Genomic DNA, 21733 nt, shown 5'->3' on the forward strand with positions numbered 1-21733 from the left:
AAATTTTAAATGTCAATCATTTAAGAAATCTGATAATTTATAGATATATAAAAAATTGTGGATATTAGGGAAATCATTGTCATAGACATGGCAGTAGAGGAAATTCCAGTATAGGAGTTATTGCCCTTGACAACATTTTTGAAATTATAAATAATTGATTATCTATGGAAAATAAAAAACTTTTTCAGTATCAAAAGTTTACCAAATTTTTTATTTTATTCAGTGAATAAAATTCCTCTGAAAGATATATTTCAATCATGCGCAAAATTTAATTAAATAAAGATTTTGCAAAAACCTATGACATCACATGAGGATGATCGATCAAACTTTAAATGTTTTCATGCTTGCTCGCTTCACCGCGATTGACACGTATGACGTCACATACTAATGGCGCGAAAAATCTCTAACGAGAAATTGCATATCTGGCTTTTTGCCACTTTCGATACAAAGTAATCACTAAAGCACGCTTTATATCGAAAAATTAATAATAGCACGATTCAAAACACCACATTTTTCATATCAATTTACAAGCAATAAAAATCGTGGTAAAAACCCTTCTCCACTAGCCCCCCCCCCCCCCCCCCCCCCCCCCTAAAACATTGTACGCGGGTATGAAAAAAGTAAATATAACGAACGAATAGTCCATCGATTTTATAAAGAATACAAAAATAAATGTTTAGCAAACACACCAGAGGTGCAAACACTGAAGATCTTGTTTGTGAAACACAGCAGTAATATTTAGTTAGTAGGGATGACAATGGCCATAGGGTGAAAATTTGGTAACCGATTAGTCATATTTTAAAATTCTTTTGACCGATTACACGTAATTAACCAGTTAATCGTTAAAACTTATAATCCCCAATTACTGTATTATTTTATTTCATTTTAGCTTCATTTTTTTTTTTTAATTCACTAAATAACAGTATGACGAGTGCTTCGATAGGTAAAGATGTGAACAAAAACTGCATGAAAGCAGGAATATTTGTAGAAATTCAAAATGTTCACTTTTTGCAGAGCCATGCCAGAACGGTGCATCATGTAATTATTTTTTATTACAATATTTGGCTTCAAGTTTATGTTAAAGAAATAATTCTATTGTCTTCAAATTTTGTTTACAAGAAATGCTAAGGTGGCAAAAATCCGTTCGGACGCCACTAAAGTTACTCAGGACGTGCGAATCCGTTCTACACAGCTGACGTTTCATCTCTTTCTCGTTTAAGTATTACTATGCGTGAAACATTGAGAATTAACACAGAAATTTTATTTGAAATATGATTTAGTCTGACCTCCATGATTTTAGCCCCCCCCCTCCATTTTTATTTTCATCCTCTAACTTTGTACAAAATATCTTTCTCTGACCAGAAATATACATGCATGTATTGTCATGCATTATAATGGTACTATTCATTGAACTGATCATAAAATCAACGAAGTTGAACTCGGCTATTGGTTTGGTGATGCGGGCGGGCGGTTGGGCGTCAACAATTGCTTTCCGGATGATAACTCGAAAAGTTTACAATCTAATCAAATGAAACTTTGATATTTTGTTGGGTACCAGGTAAGGAAAACCCCTATTGATTTTGGAGAAAAATTGTCAAAGGTCAAGGTCACAGTGACCGAAAATAGAATTAAAATTTCAGAAAAATTGATGATAACTCAGAAAGTTTAAATCTGAATCAAATGATAGTTAAAGATATTGTTATGTACCAGATAAGGAAGACCTCTATTGATTTTGGAGAAAATAGGTCAAAGGTCAAGGTCACAGTGACCGAAAATAGATTTAAAATTCCAAAATATTTTGGTTTCAGGAGGATAACTCGAAATTGTTTATTTTGAATCAAATGAAACTTAGATATAGTGTTGGATACCAGCAAAGCAAGGCCCCTATTGATTTTGGAGAAAAAAGGTCAAATTTCAAGGTTACAGTGACCGAAAATAGATTGAAAACTTCAGACAAATATGGTTTTTGGACAGTAACTCGAAAACTTTAAAACTGAATCAAATGAAACTTGGTTATATTGTTGGATAGCAGGTTAGGAAGAACCCCTATTGATTTTGGAGAAAAATAGTCAAGGTCACAGCTAGTCCTGAAAAAAGATTGAAAATTTTAGAAATATCTGGATCTGCATGATAACTCTAAGAGGTAATATACAACAATGAAGGATGCCCATTTCCAAACTCCTTTTAAAAATGTATTCACAAGAATTTATTACATTATATCCAACAATTAGTTCTTCACAATTATAAATATGCCACATCATTCCTGACTTTACAATATATCCCATGCAACTCGGCTCATGCACCCATGGGTCCATATATTGATTTTCTATTGTTAAAGTGATAATGTCCTATGGACCCAGCCCGAGACATAGTTAGATTATTCTAACTAATGTACATGATGCAATACGTGGGATAATAGCCAGTAATTTTCTACTAGACTCGTTCACTTCCGGCAAACTAAAGCAGGATCAGGTAAACTATAGTTTTACTTAACGTACACTGCATGCGTAACGTGCATGCGCTGTGGGTGTGCTTTTTGTGATTGCGTTAATTAGCATCTGCCAAATTGCGCGAATAAAACCAAGAACGACTAGCCTATAATCCTTGCTGTTGTTTGGAATTTGTGTACAGTACACTTTTGTGATTTACATTTATTTTTAAAGTACTTAACGGAACAAAATTCTGTGCACAAAGCAGGTATTTGGACCAATCCTTTATCCAAGGTTGATAGACCTCGGTGGATAGTTTCCACCATACATGCTCCAGATGTATCACCTAAATATGTATAATTGATAACCCAACTAGTTTAATTACATTTTATTTCAGCATAATTACTTAGGCAGCTCTGCTATAGTTACAGAATGGAAGCAGTTCAGAACTGATCAGTAGTCTTTACCACCTTTCCTGATTTGGACATTCCTCTTAAGGCATCTCCACATCTTTTGACTGAGGTCTGAAAGTTTCAGTGCAGGTAATGTCCGTTATTACAGGTCACTATTGTCAGTGAATCTTCATTATACTTGTATATTGTCTAGGAAGTCATGAAACAGGTCAGTACTGATCCAAGTCCTACAAGTGTGATTTTTCTCCTTATTTGTCAAAACATGAACCACATTTCTAAGCTGGACAGATTTTTCATACCTCATTATGCTGTCCAACTTAAAGCGTACAACCATCCATAAAAAAAATTTCAGCAGACTTGCTGTCAAAATTACGGCTGTTTTTGTACTTATTAATAAATGAACACAGACTGTAGTATACAACATTGATATTGAACAATGCAGTGAGAGATTATTGTTATACATTAGAATTAAGCTACCGTAATTAATTAATTATCTAATTATTTGACCATATTTTACCAGAGGGATAGCTTGGGCAGTGAACACACTCTAATATTAAATAGTTTGGGCAGTGAACATCTCATCACTAAATTTTTATTTCAGATATCCTATTTTGTGTGTTAAAATTATAGGTCCAATCACCATGCCAAAGAGACAATAAAACAAATAAACTTTGTAAATCTATTTTTTTATTTATCCAGTGTATTTAACATGGAGTAATCGGTAATAAAGATTGAGACCGACATTCATAAAATATAGACATCAAAGAAAAACAGCTGAGCTCTTTGTACTGAGTAGACAGGCAATCTGATCAAAATTATTCTATCAGTGTAAAATTCCTAAAAATTTCCCTGAAAAACAGGTCTCCGACTTGCACACGGATTGACCTTTATGTGAATATATACAATACCAATGGAATGTTACCAATCCTGTCACTGCCAACAAAAATATTGATAGACTCATTCATTAACATGATAGATGAAGTATACAAATTCTACAAGACAAGGCTTTACTGAGTTGTAGACAGTCAGTCTATCTTTTTCCAGAAATATATGACATAAAAATCTATGTTGCAGTAGTGCAAGATCGATGTCGGATAAAAATGTAAATTCAAATAGTAAGGGGGGGGGGGTAAATAGTAGTGTTGTACTGATAATCAGAAAACATCGATTAACGACGAAAAAAAGCTACCGATTCCGATGATCGATTATTTTTTTCATAATCGATCATCGGATCCACACATTTCATAGAGCGCATTCCGGAATTAGACCGTTTCCATTATCGTTTTACCGGTGCTAGGAAAAAAAATGGCGTCAAACAATGGATTATATGATCACCCGGGCGTGAAAAAGAAGTCAGAAGTATGGAAGTATTTCGGATTTTGGAAGGTAGATATCAATTTACCTCCAAGTAAAACGAACCTAAATCTAAATAAAGCTATGTGCCGTTAATGCTACAAGGAATACACCAACACGGGTAAGTCTATTTTTTCATACTTTGACATGTGGCGCGTATTTTTTAGTGCAACACACCAGAATCATGTGCACGATATACTTGTTTCAAATGTATATTTTTTCTATCATATACGTTGCTGATTTATAACTGCCATAACTCTCATTTCTAACGATCGCATCATATGCAACTTGATATTAAATTCTGAATTTTCTTGAACGTACTTTACTATATTCTAGTATTTTAAAGAGACCAGAGGTTACCTGGGGATGGTACTGAAAGAAGATGACAAAGGGCTCACAGTTCTAGAGTGTTGGCAGAAAAATGAAATGTTTTTCCCCAAAATAGCAGTTCTTGCAAAAAGATTTTATGTGTTCAAGCTAGTAGTGTGCCATCAGAGAGAGTATTTTCTCTTGCTGGTGGGTTGGTGTCAAAATAGAGAAGTAGGCTGAGTGCAGATAATGTAGATTTGTTTATTTTCTTGAACAAAAACATGAGTAAATTTTGGTGATAGATTGAATGATATTATGCTTAAGCCAGAGACAGTAGAGATTTAGATTAAAATGCTGAGTTTTACATCATACTGGTGTTTAGTTTACCGTTCTATTTCTCTCCTAGAAAGAGCTGTTAACTATTTATTTAAGAAATGTAATGCTTTGTATTGAATAAAAAACAAATCTGCACTAGTACTTTTTTATGTTTTAATTTTGAATAATATATAGTTAAATTTCTGTCTTTAATCTCCGTGTAAGATTCAATATGGATATGCATCTCACCTTCCAATGGCATCCATCATAATTATGAGCTAGTTATATATCCAACCAGCACAAAGCTAAGGTGATTATGAACTATAAGGTGCTTATATAGAAAGTGCAAAAGCATCAAGACAACATAGAAAACATCATATTGAGTTATTGATATTAGCTAATTGATATATAATTGAAGATTATGCTTTATATAGTAAAAATGTAACATCCGATTATAATCGGAAAATCGCATCGGAAGCAGCAACTGATTCCAACCGATGATCGATTATGAAAGTGAACCGATGTCCCATCACTAGTAAATAGTCCCATAAGTTTTTCTGTCATCTGACATGTCTGACATCATTTACGCCTTAGAGGAAAAAGAAGAAGGAAACAAGTGACTGTTAAAAACCACATAGTATTACATTTTAACATTTTTAAATAGTTTTAATGTACACTTTCATTTGTGAATAAACACTAGAAAAGGTATTCAGAGTGTTAATATTTATACTTGTATGTTTTTACTTATTAATCAATAAGGTTCAACATTCATCATATTTTGGTTTTTTGGGGGGGAGGGGGGGAGGTCTTGTTGAAAACTATCATGTCGATTTAGTTTTTTGTAAAATATCACATAAGTATTAAATGTTAGTCTTACTTTGGCAATAATATCAGAAAAACAAATTGCAGTGTTTTTAATAATGATGGGGGGGGGGGGGGGGGAGGGGGGGGGGGGGGGTCTAAGAAAGAAAGGCCATGACACACTTAGCTGCAGAACTGTAGCTCTCTGAGAAAATATTGGGACAGATCAGATATTTTCTCAGAGAGCTACAGTTCTGTAGCTAAGATATACTATGATTGGATGGGTAGCTAGTAGAGAGCATCTCAAAACTGTGAAACATCTGGCAAAACAGAAACCATTCACAAGTATGCAATCTTAAAATTATTTCCCACCTGTTAGAGAGCTTTTGACAGAGCTATTAGAATCATAATAGTATTTATTTTAAGCATTTAAACTTTACCTGCATTTTAGACACGATGTGTGCTCTACCTGGTCCAGGCGGCCAAGTGAAGCGGAAGGAAATATACAAGTACGAGGCACCATGGACAGTTTACAGCATGAACTGGAGTATTCGCCCAGACAAGCGGTTCCGACTAGCTCTCGGCAGCTTTGTAGAAGAGTACAACAACAAAGTATGAAATCTAGAATTTTGTTATAAACATTACTGAATAGGGATAATGTTCTATGTTATAAATATTACTGAATAGGGATAATGTTCTATGTTATAAACATTACTGAATAGGGAACAATACTAATGTTCTATGTTATAAACATTACTGAATAGGGAACAATACTAATGTTCTATGTTATAAACATTACTGAATAGGGAACCATAATAATGTTCTATGTTATAAACATTACTGAATAGGGAACCATAATAATGTTTTATGTTATAAACATTACTGAATAGGGAACAATAGTAATGTTCTATGTTATAAACATTACTGAATAGGGAACAATAGTAATGTTCTATGTTATAAACATTACTGAATAGGGAACAATAATAATGTTCTATGTTATAAACATTACTGAATAGGGAACAATAGTAATGTTCTATGTTATAAACATTACTGAATAGGGAACAATAGTAATGTTCTATGTTATAAACATTACTGAATAGGGAACAATATTAATGTTCTATGTTATAAACATTACTGAATAGGGAACAATAAAAGTGTTCTATGTTATAAACATTACTGAATAGTGAACAATAATAATGTTCTATGTTATAAACATTACTGAATAGGGAACAATATTAATGTTCTATGTTATAAACATTACTGAATAGGGAACAATAGTAATGTTCTATGTTATAAACATTACTGAATAGGGAACAATAATAATGTTCTATGTTATAAACATTACTGAATAGGGAACAATAGTAATGTTCTATGTTATAAACATTACTGAATAGGGAACAATAGTAATGTTCTATGTTATAAACATTACTGAATAGGGAACAATAAAAGTGTTCTATGTTATAAACATTACTGAATAGTGAACAATAATAATGTTCTATGTTATAAACATTACTGAATAGGGAACAATAGTAATGTTCTATGTTATAAACATTACTGAATAGGGAACAATATTAATGTTCTATGTTATAAACATTACTGAATAGGGAAAAATATTAATGTTCTGTTATAAACATTACTGAATAAGGAACAATAATAATGTTCTATGTTATAAATATTACTGAATAGGGAACAATAATAATGTTCTATGTTATAAACATTACTGAATAGGGAACAATAATAATGTTCTATGTTATAAACATTACTGAATAGGGAACAATAAAAGTGTTCTATGTTATAAACATTACTGAATAGGGAACAATATTAATGTTCTATGTTATAAACATTACTGAATAGGGAACAATATTAATGTTCTGTTATAAACATTACTGAATAGGGAACAATATTAATGTTCTGTTTTAAACATTACTGAATAGGGAACAATAAAAGTGTTCTATGTTATAAACATTACTGAATAGGGAACAATAATAATGTTCTATGCTATAAATATTACTGGATAGGGAACAATAATAATGTTCTGTGTTATAAACATTACTGAATAGGGAACAATAATAATGTTCTATATTATGAACATTACTGAATAGGGAACAATAATGATTTTTGTTAGAAGCATTACTAAATGAGATACAATAATGAATTTTGTTCAATCTAATTAGAATTAGTGCTTTTGAATCAAGTAATGCTCAGTGCTCCCACTGGACCAGAATTCCCTTTCGCCACTTTTTCGGGGTGCGGCGCAGCGCAAATAATTTCATGCTTTACAATTATTTCCATCATATTATTTTATTCATTACACTGATTTTAGCATTTTGAATCGGTTATATTACTTAATCATATCCAGCTACCATACCTAAACACTTCTTTCTGAATTATTATGAAGTTGATTTGTTTTTGATAAATTCTATTATGGAAATCAAAAATTAGATAATAAATCATATAAACTTCATGATGCTACACCCCTCAGTGAAAACATTGTGTACATTGCCTGAAATGCAGATGTCACAAAACATCAAGCCCAATTTCAGGGTTCGAAATTAACATATGCCCGTCAGTCTGTGACTGGTTAAAAGTGTGGTGGACTGACTGACATTTGTTTCAGTCAGTCTGATGGGACTGGTTAATTTTCTAAAGCATCATTTTGGAAAATATACTTAAGAAATTTTATACACACATTTGGCATGCTTCGATCTGTAGATATAACAGGCGAATCAGATTGGTAAATAGAAATCCCCTATTTAAGTGTTACAATATTGTCTGAGGCATATTGAGTTCAATTCATTCTAATAACATTAACAAAATATATATGTTTAATTATTTTGGAAAACTCTGTTGGACTGGTAAATTTTTCTGCGGACTGGTTGAAATTATACCCCATCAGTCCGGCTGGACTGGAGACTTTAAATGTAAGCTTCAAGCCCTGAATTTAGAGTCGTATCTCAACCATTCCCTATTAAATTTCCGTTTTGGTATGGAAGATTTTGCAATTTGGACAGAATAAGATGTTTGAGCAGGTGGGATTGACTGTAAAGCCAAACAGATATTTTTTTTAATTCTAGACTGACTTGGGTCAGAAGCTACGAGTTGTGTCAAAATAGAATGGGGTGCATAGTCTTATGAAATTAACATTTTTATACTGTTGCGCACAGACCTTCAAAGAAAATTATTTATTAAAATTGCTATGTCCATATCAATGGTGACCGACCGCATTGTTTTTGAAATTTTCGAACTAAAATTAAACCCATCAAAATCTTGTAATCAACGAGCTTGGCCGCAAAAACAAACAATTGATGTATATACATTATACACAATAATACGGCCAATTTAATTACCGGTCGGTTCTGTGGTTAAGAATTGACATTAATGTGAAGATGATAACACGATAATGGATAAGACTTTAAATGTTAAACAATTGACCACAACAGGGTACACAGCTGTCTGATGTACTTTATTACATAATCACTGACTTTTTTGCAGCCATACCTTACCTGAGGGTATTATCTGGCCTTCGTGACCAGCTCTGTGTGCACTGGAGCGACGCGAGATTTCCGGTCGCACGCGTTGACTGTATAAACAAACAGGCGATAATGTGTCACTGACAATTAAAGGAAAACACAAGACAGATTTTAAAATACAATATATTGCAAAAAGGGATTTTCACCACTTTAAATTTTTTTTCGCCATTTTTGAAAAAAATTCACCCAGCTCGAGCACTGGTAATGCTCCTCAAAGAAAAGTGGTAGTGGATTCAAAACAGCTAATTTTGATTAGATTTGGATTTTGTTTCAACTATTATTACACAAGAAACAATATTCATGGTGTCATAATTCCAATTTTTTTTTTAAATAACAGCACAAATATCAGATTTTGTGGATAAAAAAGAGCCCTCGTCATATATGCCTTTAAAATGTATAAATCTTTTGAAAGATAATGACTAGAACAAACATAAACCACGACTGATTACTCTTACAAGGTACAGATTGTGGCTCTTGATGAAGAAACCTCAGAATTTACTTCAAAGAGCACATTTGATCATCCGTATCCAACCACCAAAATTATGTGGATTCCAGATGCTGTAAGTATGGTATAATGATATGTAAATAGTCCGTATGTTGGATTCCAGATGCTGTAAGTATGGTATAATGATATGTAAATAGTCCGTATGTTGGATTCCAGATGCTGTAAGTATGGTATAATAATATGTAAATAGTCCGTATGTTGGATTCCAGATGCTGTAAGTATGGTATAATAATATGTAAATAGTCCGTATGTTGGATTCCAGATGCTGTAAGTATGGTATAATAATATGTAAATAGTCCGTATATTGGATTCCAGATGCTGTAAGTATGGTATAATAATATGTAAATAGTCCGTATGTTGGATTCGATTTGAACATACTGACAAAATTAATGTATGTGTAGCATGATGTTTCCACTTTAAGAATACTAGAAATCTTTGTTTACAGAAAGGTGGCTATCCTGATTTATTGGCCACCAGTGGAGACTACCTGAGAGTGTGGAGAGTCAATGACAATGAATCTCGCTTGGAGTGTCTCCTCAATAATGTGAGTACTGTCAAATGTAATAGAAATTTACTGCAGTGTTTAGAGAATGTTATCATACCGATTGTTTGACCATTCTCTGAACACTGATTTTGACTATGGATTACTCCGTTTACCTGATCAAGATATAGGGATCACAGTGGGTGTGACTGGTCGACAGGGGATGCTTACTCTTCCAAGGTACCTGATCCAATCTCTGGTATATCCAGGAATCCGTGTTTGCCCAACTCTCTATTTTGTATTGCTTATAGGAGTTATGAGATTGATCACAGTTCGTTATCTTTCATCTACAGAAGAATTTCTGATGCTGGGTACATGCAGTTGAGCTACAGACTTTATTCTGCTCTACTTTGTTTTCTGTAACTAGATCAGGAAACCGTGCCATGTAATAGCGGATTGTAATCACACATGCAATTAGAAGTTTTGAAATTATTCTGATTTTTATATTACAGAACAAGAACTCCGATTTTTGCGCTCCTCTGACTTCATTTGATTGGAATGAGGTGGACCCAAACCTTTTAGGAACATCCAGTATTGACACTACTTGTACGATATGGGGCCTAGAGGTATAGTTATTATTATTTTGTAAATCATTGTATATACTTTTAGGAACATCCAATATTGACACTACCTGTACAATATGGGGCCTAGAGGTATAGTTATTATTATTTTGTAAATCATTGTATATTCTATGTTGACACTGTTTCTGATCAGTGAAAGTACCCGGTACATAGCATAGTATTTTATCAATTTTGAACTTCATTTCATAAGTAACCTTGTGTCAGTTTGTGAAAGCAATATCTGCATAATTTATTATACACATATTTCTATTTGCTATATCATACAGTCACATATTTCAATCAGACTGAACAGACATTTACTTGTATGTGTTGTAGCAGTCTAAGTAATAATTTGTGAACCAGTGATGTTATGTGAACCAGTGATGTTATGTGAACCAGTGATGTTATGTGAACCAGTAATGTTTTGTGAACCAGTGATGTTATGTGAACCAGTGATGTTATGTGAACTAGGGATGTTATGTGAACCAGTAATGTTTTGTGAACTTATGATGTTATGTGAACTAGGGATGTTTTCCCCTACTGGTACTGTCATGAAAAGATGATAATCAAGGAGACTGTTCTGTATTATTTTTAATTTTTGATACAATGGACAAGTCCTTGGTCCTTATAAAGTTATTGTGTATTATTTAGATAGAATGGACAGATAATAAAGTTATTGTTTACCGTGTAGATAAAATGGATAGGTCCTTGCTCTTTATATTGTTTTGATCAACAGGACAGGTGCTTGATCATTATAAGACTATTATGTATTGTTTTGATAGACAGGACAAGTGCTTGATCATTATAAGACTATTATGTATTGTTTTGATAGACAGGACAAGTGCTTGATCATTATAAGACTATTATGTATTGTTTTGATAGACAGGACAAGTGCTTGATCATTATAAGACTATTGTGTATTGTTTTATTAGACAGGACAGGTGCTTGGTCATTATAAGACTATTGTGTATTGTTTTATTAGACAGGACAGGTGCTTGGTCGTGTCAATGTGGTATCAGGCCATGTGAAAACTCAGCTGATCGCCCACGACAAGGAAGTGTACGACATTGCATTTAGTCGAGCTGGAGGTGGGAGGGACATGTTTGCCAGTGTCGGTATGTGTGTGGGACTTTGGCATTATTATGTCTCATGGGGAGACATATTGTTTTTGTACTTTCCGTCTGTCCGTCTGTCTGTCTGTCACAAAATCTTGTGAACACTTCTCCTCCTATATGGGTTATCTTATCGGATAGACTTGAAACTTTGTACAATGCTTCATTGTCATTTGTAGCTGTGCATATTGTAGGGACATGAGGATCCAATTATTTTCCTAAAAGTTATAATGGATCTAATAGGGGTGGAGGATGTAAAATAGTTCGTGAACACTTTTCCTATATGGGTTATCGAATAGACTTGAAACTTTGTACCATGCTTCATTGCCATTTCTAGATGTTTTCCTAAAAGTTATGATGGATTTAAGAGGGGTGTGCTTATTTGTGGGATGGGGAGGATCTAATTATATTCATAAAAGTTATAGTGGATCTAAGAGGGGTGGAGGATGTAAAATAGTTTGTGAACACTTCTCCTACTATATGGCTTATCTGAGAGATTTGAAACTTTATACAATGCTTCATTGTCATTTGTAGCTGTGCATATTGTCGAGACAGGAGGATCTTATTATTTTCCTAAAAGTTATAGTGGACTTAAGAGGAGTGGAGGATGTAAAATAGTTTGTGAATGCTTGTTCTTCTATATGGCTTATCCAATAGAATTGGAATTTTGTACAATACTTCAATGTCATTTGCAGATGTGCGTATTGTAGGAACAGGAGGGTCCAATTGTCTTCCTTAAAGTTGTAGTGGATCTGAGGGTTGGCGGGTGTAAAATAGTTTGTGAACACTTCTCCTATGTGGCTTATTGGAGTTCATAATGTCTATGTTCCTGCTCATGCTTTCTCCTCCATACCATGCAGTACATTAAGGAGAGGAGGTTTAATTTGGAGCACTTCCAATTTTGGAAGCTGGGGAGACATTTGTTTTTCATAAAAACAATTTCTAGTGTATATATGTTGACCTAATATGCCTTTAATATTAGGCCACATCAAATCGATTCTCTGGTTCTTAGACACCGCCGCCCCCCCAAAAAATCGGCCGCTGACATGAGTTTATTGCTGCCCCGGAAAAAAATCACCGCCACCTGTATTTGATCCATCAAAATAAAATTTGTGTTTTGGTGCCAAAATCATAAAGCACCTTGCTGAATAAGACGTGCTGCTTAGTTGATGTAAACAATATGGCGACAGAAACAGTTCTTGTCAGCATTGAGATTATTTTTAACTCAAAACAGATTATTCCATGGACAATTATACCGGTAGACTCGTCCTTGACGGTTTATACGCTTTGCAAGAAACTTCTGGGCGGTGAATTTAAAGAAATTGAAACCGTGAAGGAACAAATTGATGAAAGCAAGGCCGAGTTGAAGTACGACGTTATCGTAGGTCGAAATAAAACGGCTGACAACGATAAAGAAGCTATACGGTGTTGAATACCATTTGTAAAACTCTTAACTTTCTTCACAACACAAAAAAAAAAAAAACACGGACCAAAAATCCCTACCCATTTACGACATGGAGATAAACTGGAAAACTAAACCCCCTACCTACCTACCTACCCATTTTTTGAAAAACAATTGTCTGAGAACCAGAGAATCGATTTGATGTGGCCTTATTAGATTTTCATTTAGTCTGCATTTGCTAACTGTTCACAGGGTTCGAAATTAACTTTTTCAAGCACTAGTCCATACGGACTAGTAACTGTTGATGTTCACTAGTCAGCAAAGCATTTCACTAGTCCGTCCATTATATAATAAAATGATCTTCATTTTATTCAATAGTATTTAATCAAATCAAATACATCACAGATGCAAACAATTCAATTTCTGACACCTACAGAAGAAAAAGAGACCACCATATTTTATTTCGCATTCAATGTCTTCAGAAGCATACAATATTAACCTCCGAGTTAATCCTTTTATAAATGTCCATAAGTGCGTTCGAGATCGACGTTCCTGTTGTTTTTGGTGCTCAGATCTTAGAGTCACAGGAGTTCGAAATCTTATCAATAAAGTAAAAAAAATTCACTCGATTGACCAAGTCATGAGCTATAATGTTATGAACTACTGTGTTAAGAGTCACGAATGTTGAGAAAATGTGCGCACAAACGTGCATGTTCTCAGACCACACTACTTGCAATTCTTGCACCTAGAACACGTTCTCGTGATGTGTACTCGGCGTTCGGAATCGGCAGGAATTTGACAATTTGTGCACGTTCGAAGAACGGCGGTCTCGAACACACTCCATGTGTTAGGAAGATCAGGCTGTCATAGTCATGCAAACACTTGACCATGCAGGTAATCAACCATAAGTTCAAACATCTAAGCGACTCAGACAAATCTTGCTAAAAATCTTTACCAATTCAAGATTGATTTCTGGATTTTCACTAGTCCGTACGGACTAGTGCTATAGAGAGTTCACTAGTCCGACACGTTTTATACTAGTCTAGGACTTACGGACATGAGTTAATTTCGAACCTTGGTTCACATGAATAAATATGTAAGCATATTTTAATATAACTTTACTGATTCTCTCAATATTTATTAATCTTCCAAATGTATTGCTTTCTAAATATGGGAATACAAATTTAGATGCATGGTATATATTTTCCTGCAGGTGCTGATGGATCTGTTAGAATGTTCGACTTGCGTCACCTTGAACATTCCACAATAATCTACGAGGACGCCCAGCACCACCCACTATTACGACTTTGCTGGAATAAACAAGATCCTAACTATCTTGCTACTATGGCCATGGATGCCATGGAGGTATTGTTATACTAATACAGTGTGTCGTTTGTGTGGTGTATTGTAATAGTAATTCAGTATGTATATATAGAGTCCCATAGGGATCCGGGTTAGAATAGGTCCTCAGTACCCCTTGCTTGTTGTATGAGGCGACTAAAGTGGGTGGTCCTTCGGTTGAGACCACAAAAACCAAGGCCCCATGTCACAGCAGGTGTGGCATGATAAAGATCCCTCCCTGCTCAAAGGCAGTAAGTGCCGAGCATAGGCCGAAATTTTGCAGCCATTCACCAGCAATGGTGATGTCTTCAAATGAGTGAAATATTCTCGAGGGGGATGTTAAACAATATGCAATCAATTAATCAATGTATCTATAAGAAAATTGCCACTAATTTAAACCTGTGGACTCACTATTCGTAGGAGACAACTTTCTAAAAGTTTGATCTGATCAGAGAAGAAGAAACTTTTGTTGCTTGCTGGAATACACATATACAAAGAGTAGTATGTTAGTGACATTTAAATGATTATGTAATAGACTAGTGATATACAGTGGTGCCTTGTTCATCCAGACACTTTGGTTCCCAGCAAAATCATCCGAATAAATAAAGCATCCGAATAACTGAATTGCATTCATGATAGATCTTCATATAGTGAATTAAACACATTTTATCATTTGATTTAACCATAATAATGTTCACATTTATATGCATTTCAAAACACTAAGATTGAATTATACTGTACATGTACAGTGTATTTGCATGTGCTTACATTTTACACATGTATATTAGCACTACAAACAAATGTACAAAACTGTGTACCGCACACACTACAAACAAATGTACAAAACTGTGTACCGCACGCACTAAAATGCAAATGATGAAGCACTATATGTATCTGAAAAATTAATGAATTGTTAGTGATTAACAATCATTAACACTATACACATTTCATCACACTTTAACTTCTTAAAGAAATTGGTCATCTTCATCTGTCTAGATTTGTCAAAACAGTCTTCATAGTCATGGTAGTGTAGCCATGATGTCGGTTGAAATTAATACTATTGATATAGACACACTAGTGACATAAAGTAATGTATAGAGGATGCAAGTGACAGAATAATAAACTAGTGGTATAAGGTAATATGTTGTTAGTTAAATGAGTAATGTACTAGTATTCTTTCTTTAAATGATAGGAAAGGCACAAATGCAATATACCATATGAGGGTCATTATAAAAATATGTTAGTATACTACAGAATAATAAACTATTGATCAAAAGTAATATATTACTAGTTAAATAAGTTATGTAGTAGTATTTTTTTTTTATTACATCAAAACTTCGCTTATAGAATGATGTAATAATTCTCTACTAGAACTTGTGAATTTCATTCTGTTTTGGTGCCATTTTTGAGAGTTTTGACAATTAACATTACATGATGCATTTTTGTAAATAAAAAAATTATACCATGCACTGTGAACTCATTTTTCGGTTTTTAATTTTTGAAATATTTTGTGATATATCTGAATTTTCTTCAGTATAATTAAAATCATTTATTGTCTGGTTATGACCACCAATTTTGGATGTAATATGACATTTGGGGAAAAAATTATGGCAAAAGTCTACGTATTTTTTTAATGACCCTCATATATTATGCCAAAATTTGAACTATCTTTCAATCTGTGGTACATTTTAACAGGTCATCATTTTGGATGTGCGAGTGCCCTGTACCCCAGTCGCTCGTCTGAACAATCATCGGGCATGTGTGAATGGCATCGCCTGGGCCCCCCACTCCAGCTGTCATATCTGCACCGCTGGTAAGATGCAACAGAGAATGCTTGAATGATAAATAGTGTCATTTCTTTCAGATGAAAATTGTGTCATATCTTTCAGCTGATTTAATTGGATAACTGTGTCCTAGATTAAGTAAACATTTGTAAATGATGAATCATCAGGAGCTGGCAGTGTAAGACTTTGTAATAGATGAGGATTTGTCTAACTTTGAACTTTTCTGTGTGGTAAAGAAAGTCAGGATTAAAATCTTAAATAGTTTTCTATGATTAGGTCCCTGTAATCAAAGATTTGGGAGGATATAGTTTTGGCCTGTCTGTTGGTCTTTGATAAAAAACTTTAACCTTGGTCATATCTTTTACACTATAAGAGGGGCCTCCGTGGGCGAGTGGTTAGAGCATCACGTTCAAAATCACACGGCCTCTCACCTCTGTCGGCGCGGGTTCGAATCCCGCTGGCGCTGTTAAGTGAGAAAGTTTCCCAGTTTACTTTTGGAAGGTCAGTGGTCTCTTCCCAGGTACATTGTATCTGGGTTCTCTCTTCCACCAATAAAAACTGGGCGCCACCAGATGACTGAAAAATTGTTAAAACATCAATCAATCAATCATTTACACTATAAGAGGTAGAGCTTGCCTTTCTATTGACCCCAAAATCTTTGACCTGGTGACCTTAACATTGACCTCTGACTGGTTCCACTTTGTTGTAATCTGAGGGCACATTTTGTTTTTATCATGTAGCTGATGACCATCAAGCATTGATCTGGGATATCCAGTCCATGCCAAGAGCAATTGAGGATCCTATTCTGGCCTATACATCAGCAGGGGAGATAAATCAGATTCAGTGGTCATCCACACAGCCAGACTGGATTGCCATTTGTTATAATAACTGTCTTGAAATTTTGCGTGTGTGAACAAAATGGAGACAGTTTATGCTATTTATTTGTCATCGTCCATATTGAAAAAGCTTTTATGTGCATACATATGCCCATGTAATTTGAAAGCTAGAACAGTGATTGAGAGAAGTAGAGGGATGATGTCCTTTAATACATTGTCTACTCATTCTTTTGAGTTACATGTACAGCACAATGATGATAATCTCTTATTCATTGAGAAAGAACCACCAAACTAATTGGATAGGTTCAAACAGAGCTATGATTATCTCAGCGGTAGGCCTACCCCATAAAATATGTGAGGAGTAGAGTATTATATTTTTCTCTGTTATTGTAATACTTCATGTTTAAGATCGAGTTTAATCCGTTCCTATCATGAATTGAATTTGAAGTGATCATATTTTTTAACATAATGATGAAAACAATTGTCAGATGAGAAAGTGCAAAACATGTTAATCCTAAAACACTGATGAAATCACATTGATTGGTGTGTATGTGTCATCCTCAGAAATTACACCCTTCATTCCCATAGGCATGTCCTACATATGAATCATAGTTGATATTTATTTGATATATCTCAATTTCTGTGATTATTCAAAATATTTTTAGACGAATCTGAAAGAAATTGCTAATTTATGTTAATTATGTCTCTGGCTCATTGAGCTTTTCTGATTGAAGTTTGTTCATTGTGTACTTGTACCTGTTTCCATCCACTCACATAGAAAATAATCAAAACATCTATATGCCAAATTATCAAGCTTGGTAAAAAGTTCTACACTGATCCAGAAAAAGCATTGCTTTTCAGAGTGAGTGGAATTTTAGTATAAAAATGACCAATTCCAGATTAAATTACTTAAATGTTTGACAGAGCAAATATTCCAGTTTGATCCACTTTGATTTTCACTGGTAAATTTATGACTTATTCTCCAGAACAGCTTCATTCCAGCTCACTTGTCACTTTGTTACTCTCCGAAGACGTGCAATTTTTTTATAGGGAGAGAGATTTTCTTGGAATTTTTCTTAAGGTGGAACAATCAGCAATTCAGACTAAATTTTATGGTTTTTGATTGACTGAAGTTTGTTTTATTTGTCTATTTTGTATGAATACTTGCTTGGTTGCAACTTTGCTAAGTCGCTCCAGGTAGAGTTTTTACTCTGTATGTAGTCTGTATATTATTTGTATAGTATTGAAGCAACTCTTCATTGATGAATTCTGCTATGACTTGGGTGTAAGATGTGGTCCATTTACATGTATTGTAAAACAAAGATTGTTCACATTGTAAGGTAACTAGCCTGTAATAACATTGATTGTAATTATTTAAGGTTGTGTTCAAAACAGCAACTATTGAATTTCAATCTGATTAAAATCGGCAGTTCTAGCTGCTCTCATGAATCGGTATTATGCTGCAAATTGTTGTCGGAGAAGAGCATATCTAAGCGGCTGATTTTGATTAGATAAATTGATTTTGAATTCAAATATATATACTTTATTCAAAAAGGTGTCTTGAATCATTGTATGATATTTTGGTGGATAACAAAATACATGCATGTTTGTCAGTATGCACTGAATTCATAAATGCAGACAATGATGAAAAGAGCATGGAAATTAACTTTACTCAGTGGTTTATTCTTCATTTGCCAGAATCATTTTAAGTTTTGAAGTGCATTAGAAATATAGTTTTCATAGTGTACAATGTATAGACTATGTGCATATTATGTAGTTTTAAGTGATTTTTATTGAGTTTTCAATCACTAGTGGCATTTACATGTCAAGATACAAAACTTCATATATCATGTATTCAGTAGACCATGGAGATTCAGTATTCCGTGAAATGTTTGCCTTTTTGTATGGGTGTATATGTAGTCCATGTAGTGACTAGCTGTTAATCTACAGAGTTATACATGTACATGCAATTCAGCCAAAATAAACATGTTATGATGTACCATATCACCCTAATCATGGGGGTCACTTGAGGTTGAGATTCCTTTAAATATCTAAATGCAGAGTAAAAAGGTCAAGGTCATGGTTCACTGTTAGGTCAGTTGATAAAGTTCAAGGTCATTGTTAAATGTTAAAGTATTAAATGGAAAGATGGAAAAGCTGATATTTACAATGTAGCACAAGGGTTGGTTAAGACAAAACATGTTGTAACCCTGAATAATGGTCTTTTGGACAAGATAAATTTTGCTGATAACGAAATTTGAAATATTTATTTAGACCATAATTTTGTGACAGAACATTTAAAAGAAGTACATGTCAAGTTAGATAAAAAAAAAAACAAAAAAAAACAAATAAATAAATACAAATCCTGTTTTCAGCATTTGAAAATTTCATTCATTACTTATTCAATATGAAGCTCTTCTGTTTTAAAGTTTATTTGTCCTGCAATACTCAGGTGACAAAATAAAGCTCTTCTATTTTAAAGTTATTTATCCTGCAATACTTAGGTGACCTTCAAGATTATTCTTCCATACCAACAGTGAACTAAATGTCAAGGCTGATGCTTTATTCATTAACAATGTTTTACAAATGTGTTCATTTTATGTTGATAGGATTAAATCACATTATTTTCACAGGAAGTATGGATATTACTACAACCCCCCTCCCCTATTTTTAATATCAAAAAAATTGGTGGCAATAATTTCTCTGAAATGTGTGAATTCCCTGTCTATCTCATCCCTCTTTCGATTCATGTAATCGTTTCACGCTTTTTGTAAGCTTTAGAGATTGGCCTTCTACAGGTATAATAAAATATTATTATATCGGTAGAAGGCCAATCTCTAAAGAGAAATTATTGCCACCAAAAAAAAAAATATATTAAAAAAAGGGGGGGGGGGGTAGTACTATCCATACTTCAAGTGCCTGTGATTATTTTTCATGAACTAACTTGTCATCAAATGTAAATATATGATTTTAATATAAAGCTTTGTGAACCCAAATTTTACTGCCATTCAACTATTTCCTATGTTTTCATTGCATGAGTATGTGAATAAAATGAGGAAATCATGTTTAAGGACATTCTGGACGTTTCTGACATTTTCTCTAAAATTATTTTTTCATCTCGATATGAAGAGTTCTTATACGATTTCAGAAATGGTCTTAAATTTTACATTGTAGTGACATTACCATACTTTGTATTTCAGGTGGCTCAGTGGTTAGATCACCTATTAAATTAGTAATGCAAGGGTCCTGGGGCCCGTTTTACAAAACAACTTATGACAAAGTCGCAAATCTTAAAGTGTATTACATGGTTGTTATTTTAAATGAATGAAGTAAAACTTTTCTGAGGCTTAGTTTTCATCATTTTAAAAAAATATTTTGCGTTTGGAGTGAATTATCTTGCAATAAAACTGGAAAATTTCAGTATGTAAAGTTGGTCGTAAGTCGTAAGACCTTTTGTAAAACGCGCCCCAGGATTTGATACCTGATTGTTCCAAAGATTTTTATCCCCTTTTCTACAATAACTTTGTAATGCCCATATATATATATATATATATGTGTGTGTGTGTGTGCCCATTATATATACATTGTATATAACCTTCTAAAACTTAACACATTTTTACTTGCCACAAACAGGAACCATCAAAATATGCCAACTCTAAAACAGAGGGGTAATGTACCCCAAGATTTTTTAAAGAAACAACATAGAATGCAAGTGAATTGTTCGTAAAATGTCACAAAAACTCATGTATATCCTCAAACCTTATCATTATAGTGAGTTCAAAGTGCACCAGTTTTAGCTCACCTGATCTATAGGCAGAAATGAGCTTTTTGATTATAGTTTCTCCCTTGTCTGTATATGCACATGTAACAGGAAGGGAGAAAATGCAAGGGGGCAGACTGGGATTTGAGGTCCCCTGGATCTCTAGTGAGGTGCTCTACCAACTGAGCTTTCTGGCCACCAGCAATCGAACCTGTCTGACCAGCACACATTTCTCCCTCCTTAAATGTCTTCACATCTTTGAAGACATCAACCCAGGATCTTTATCTCTTGGCAGGCATTTTCACCTGTCAGTTCCAGGGGCTGGTCCACGGCACCAAATGTAATGGTAAGGGAGAAAATGTAATGAACCACATTGGAATTTGAACCAGGGGCCCTTGAATCTTAAGTCTCTACCAACTTGGGTATATGACCACCGGATTCCTCCCTCCATCTCCTGGCAAGCAGTTCCATATGGAGTCAACTGAATGAAGATTTCTCTAATTATTTGAAGATATCATCAATTCATTTGATGCACGCAAAATTTCACCTAATTTTAAGATCTCTTCAAATACTCATTGATATTTTCAATTCTGAATTAGTACGCGTATTAATTGAATTGGTGATGGTATTAATTACTCTCCTGAATTGGTGAACACTATATAATTGAATTGTTGCTCTCTTCAAATAAATTGATGCGAAGAACTTTTTTTCTCGCTCCAAAACCCCACCTGAAAATTTGACC

General features: G+C 34.0%; 1 protein-coding gene across 3 annotated transcripts; it reads left to right on the plus strand.

The window, feature by feature from the left end:
- Positions 1 to 2561: 2561 nt before the first annotated feature.
- LOC125646789 (DDB1- and CUL4-associated factor 7) lies at positions 2562 to 20322 on the plus strand. 3 transcript variants are annotated; one of them, XM_056141663.1, is made up of 10 exons: positions 2562 to 2697; positions 2855 to 2971; positions 6072 to 6232; positions 9609 to 9710; positions 10101 to 10199; positions 10649 to 10762; positions 11739 to 11871; positions 14484 to 14635; positions 16307 to 16424; positions 17136 to 20322. In XM_056141663.1, exons 3-10 carry the CDS (start codon positions 6077 to 6079, stop codon positions 17306 to 17308), a joined length of 1047 nt encoding a protein of 348 aa, XP_055997638.1. In that variant the 5' UTR covers positions 2562 to 2697; positions 2855 to 2971; positions 6072 to 6076; the 3' UTR covers positions 17309 to 20322. The 3 variants fall into 3 exon arrangements, with proteins under 3 accessions (XP_055997638.1, XP_055997639.1, XP_055997637.1); XM_056141664.1 differs by having other exon boundaries at positions 2564 to 2697; positions 2827 to 2971; XM_056141662.1 differs by having other exon boundaries at positions 2586 to 2723; positions 2827 to 2971.
- Positions 20323 to 21733: the final 1411 nt, after the last annotated feature.

Source organism: Ostrea edulis, chromosome 6 (assembly GCF_947568905.1).
Source record: "Ostrea edulis chromosome 6, xbOstEdul1.1, whole genome shotgun sequence".
Taxonomy (NCBI): Eukaryota; Metazoa; Mollusca; class Bivalvia; order Ostreida; family Ostreidae; genus Ostrea; species Ostrea edulis.

Bases quoted from the DNA above. Each gene is read 5' to 3' on its own strand.
- LOC125646789 (XM_056141663.1), top strand. From the start codon at position 6,077: ATGTGTGCTCTACCTGGTCCAGGCGGCCAAGTGAAGCGGAAGGAAATA. The intron at 6,233-9,608 runs GTATGAAATCTA...TACTCTTACAAG, and splicing joins TAGAAGAGTACAACAACAAA to GTACAGATTGTGGCTCTTGA. The intron at 10,200-10,648 runs GTGAGTACTGTC...TTTATATTACAG, and splicing joins TGGAGTGTCTCCTCAATAAT to AACAAGAACTCCGATTTTTG.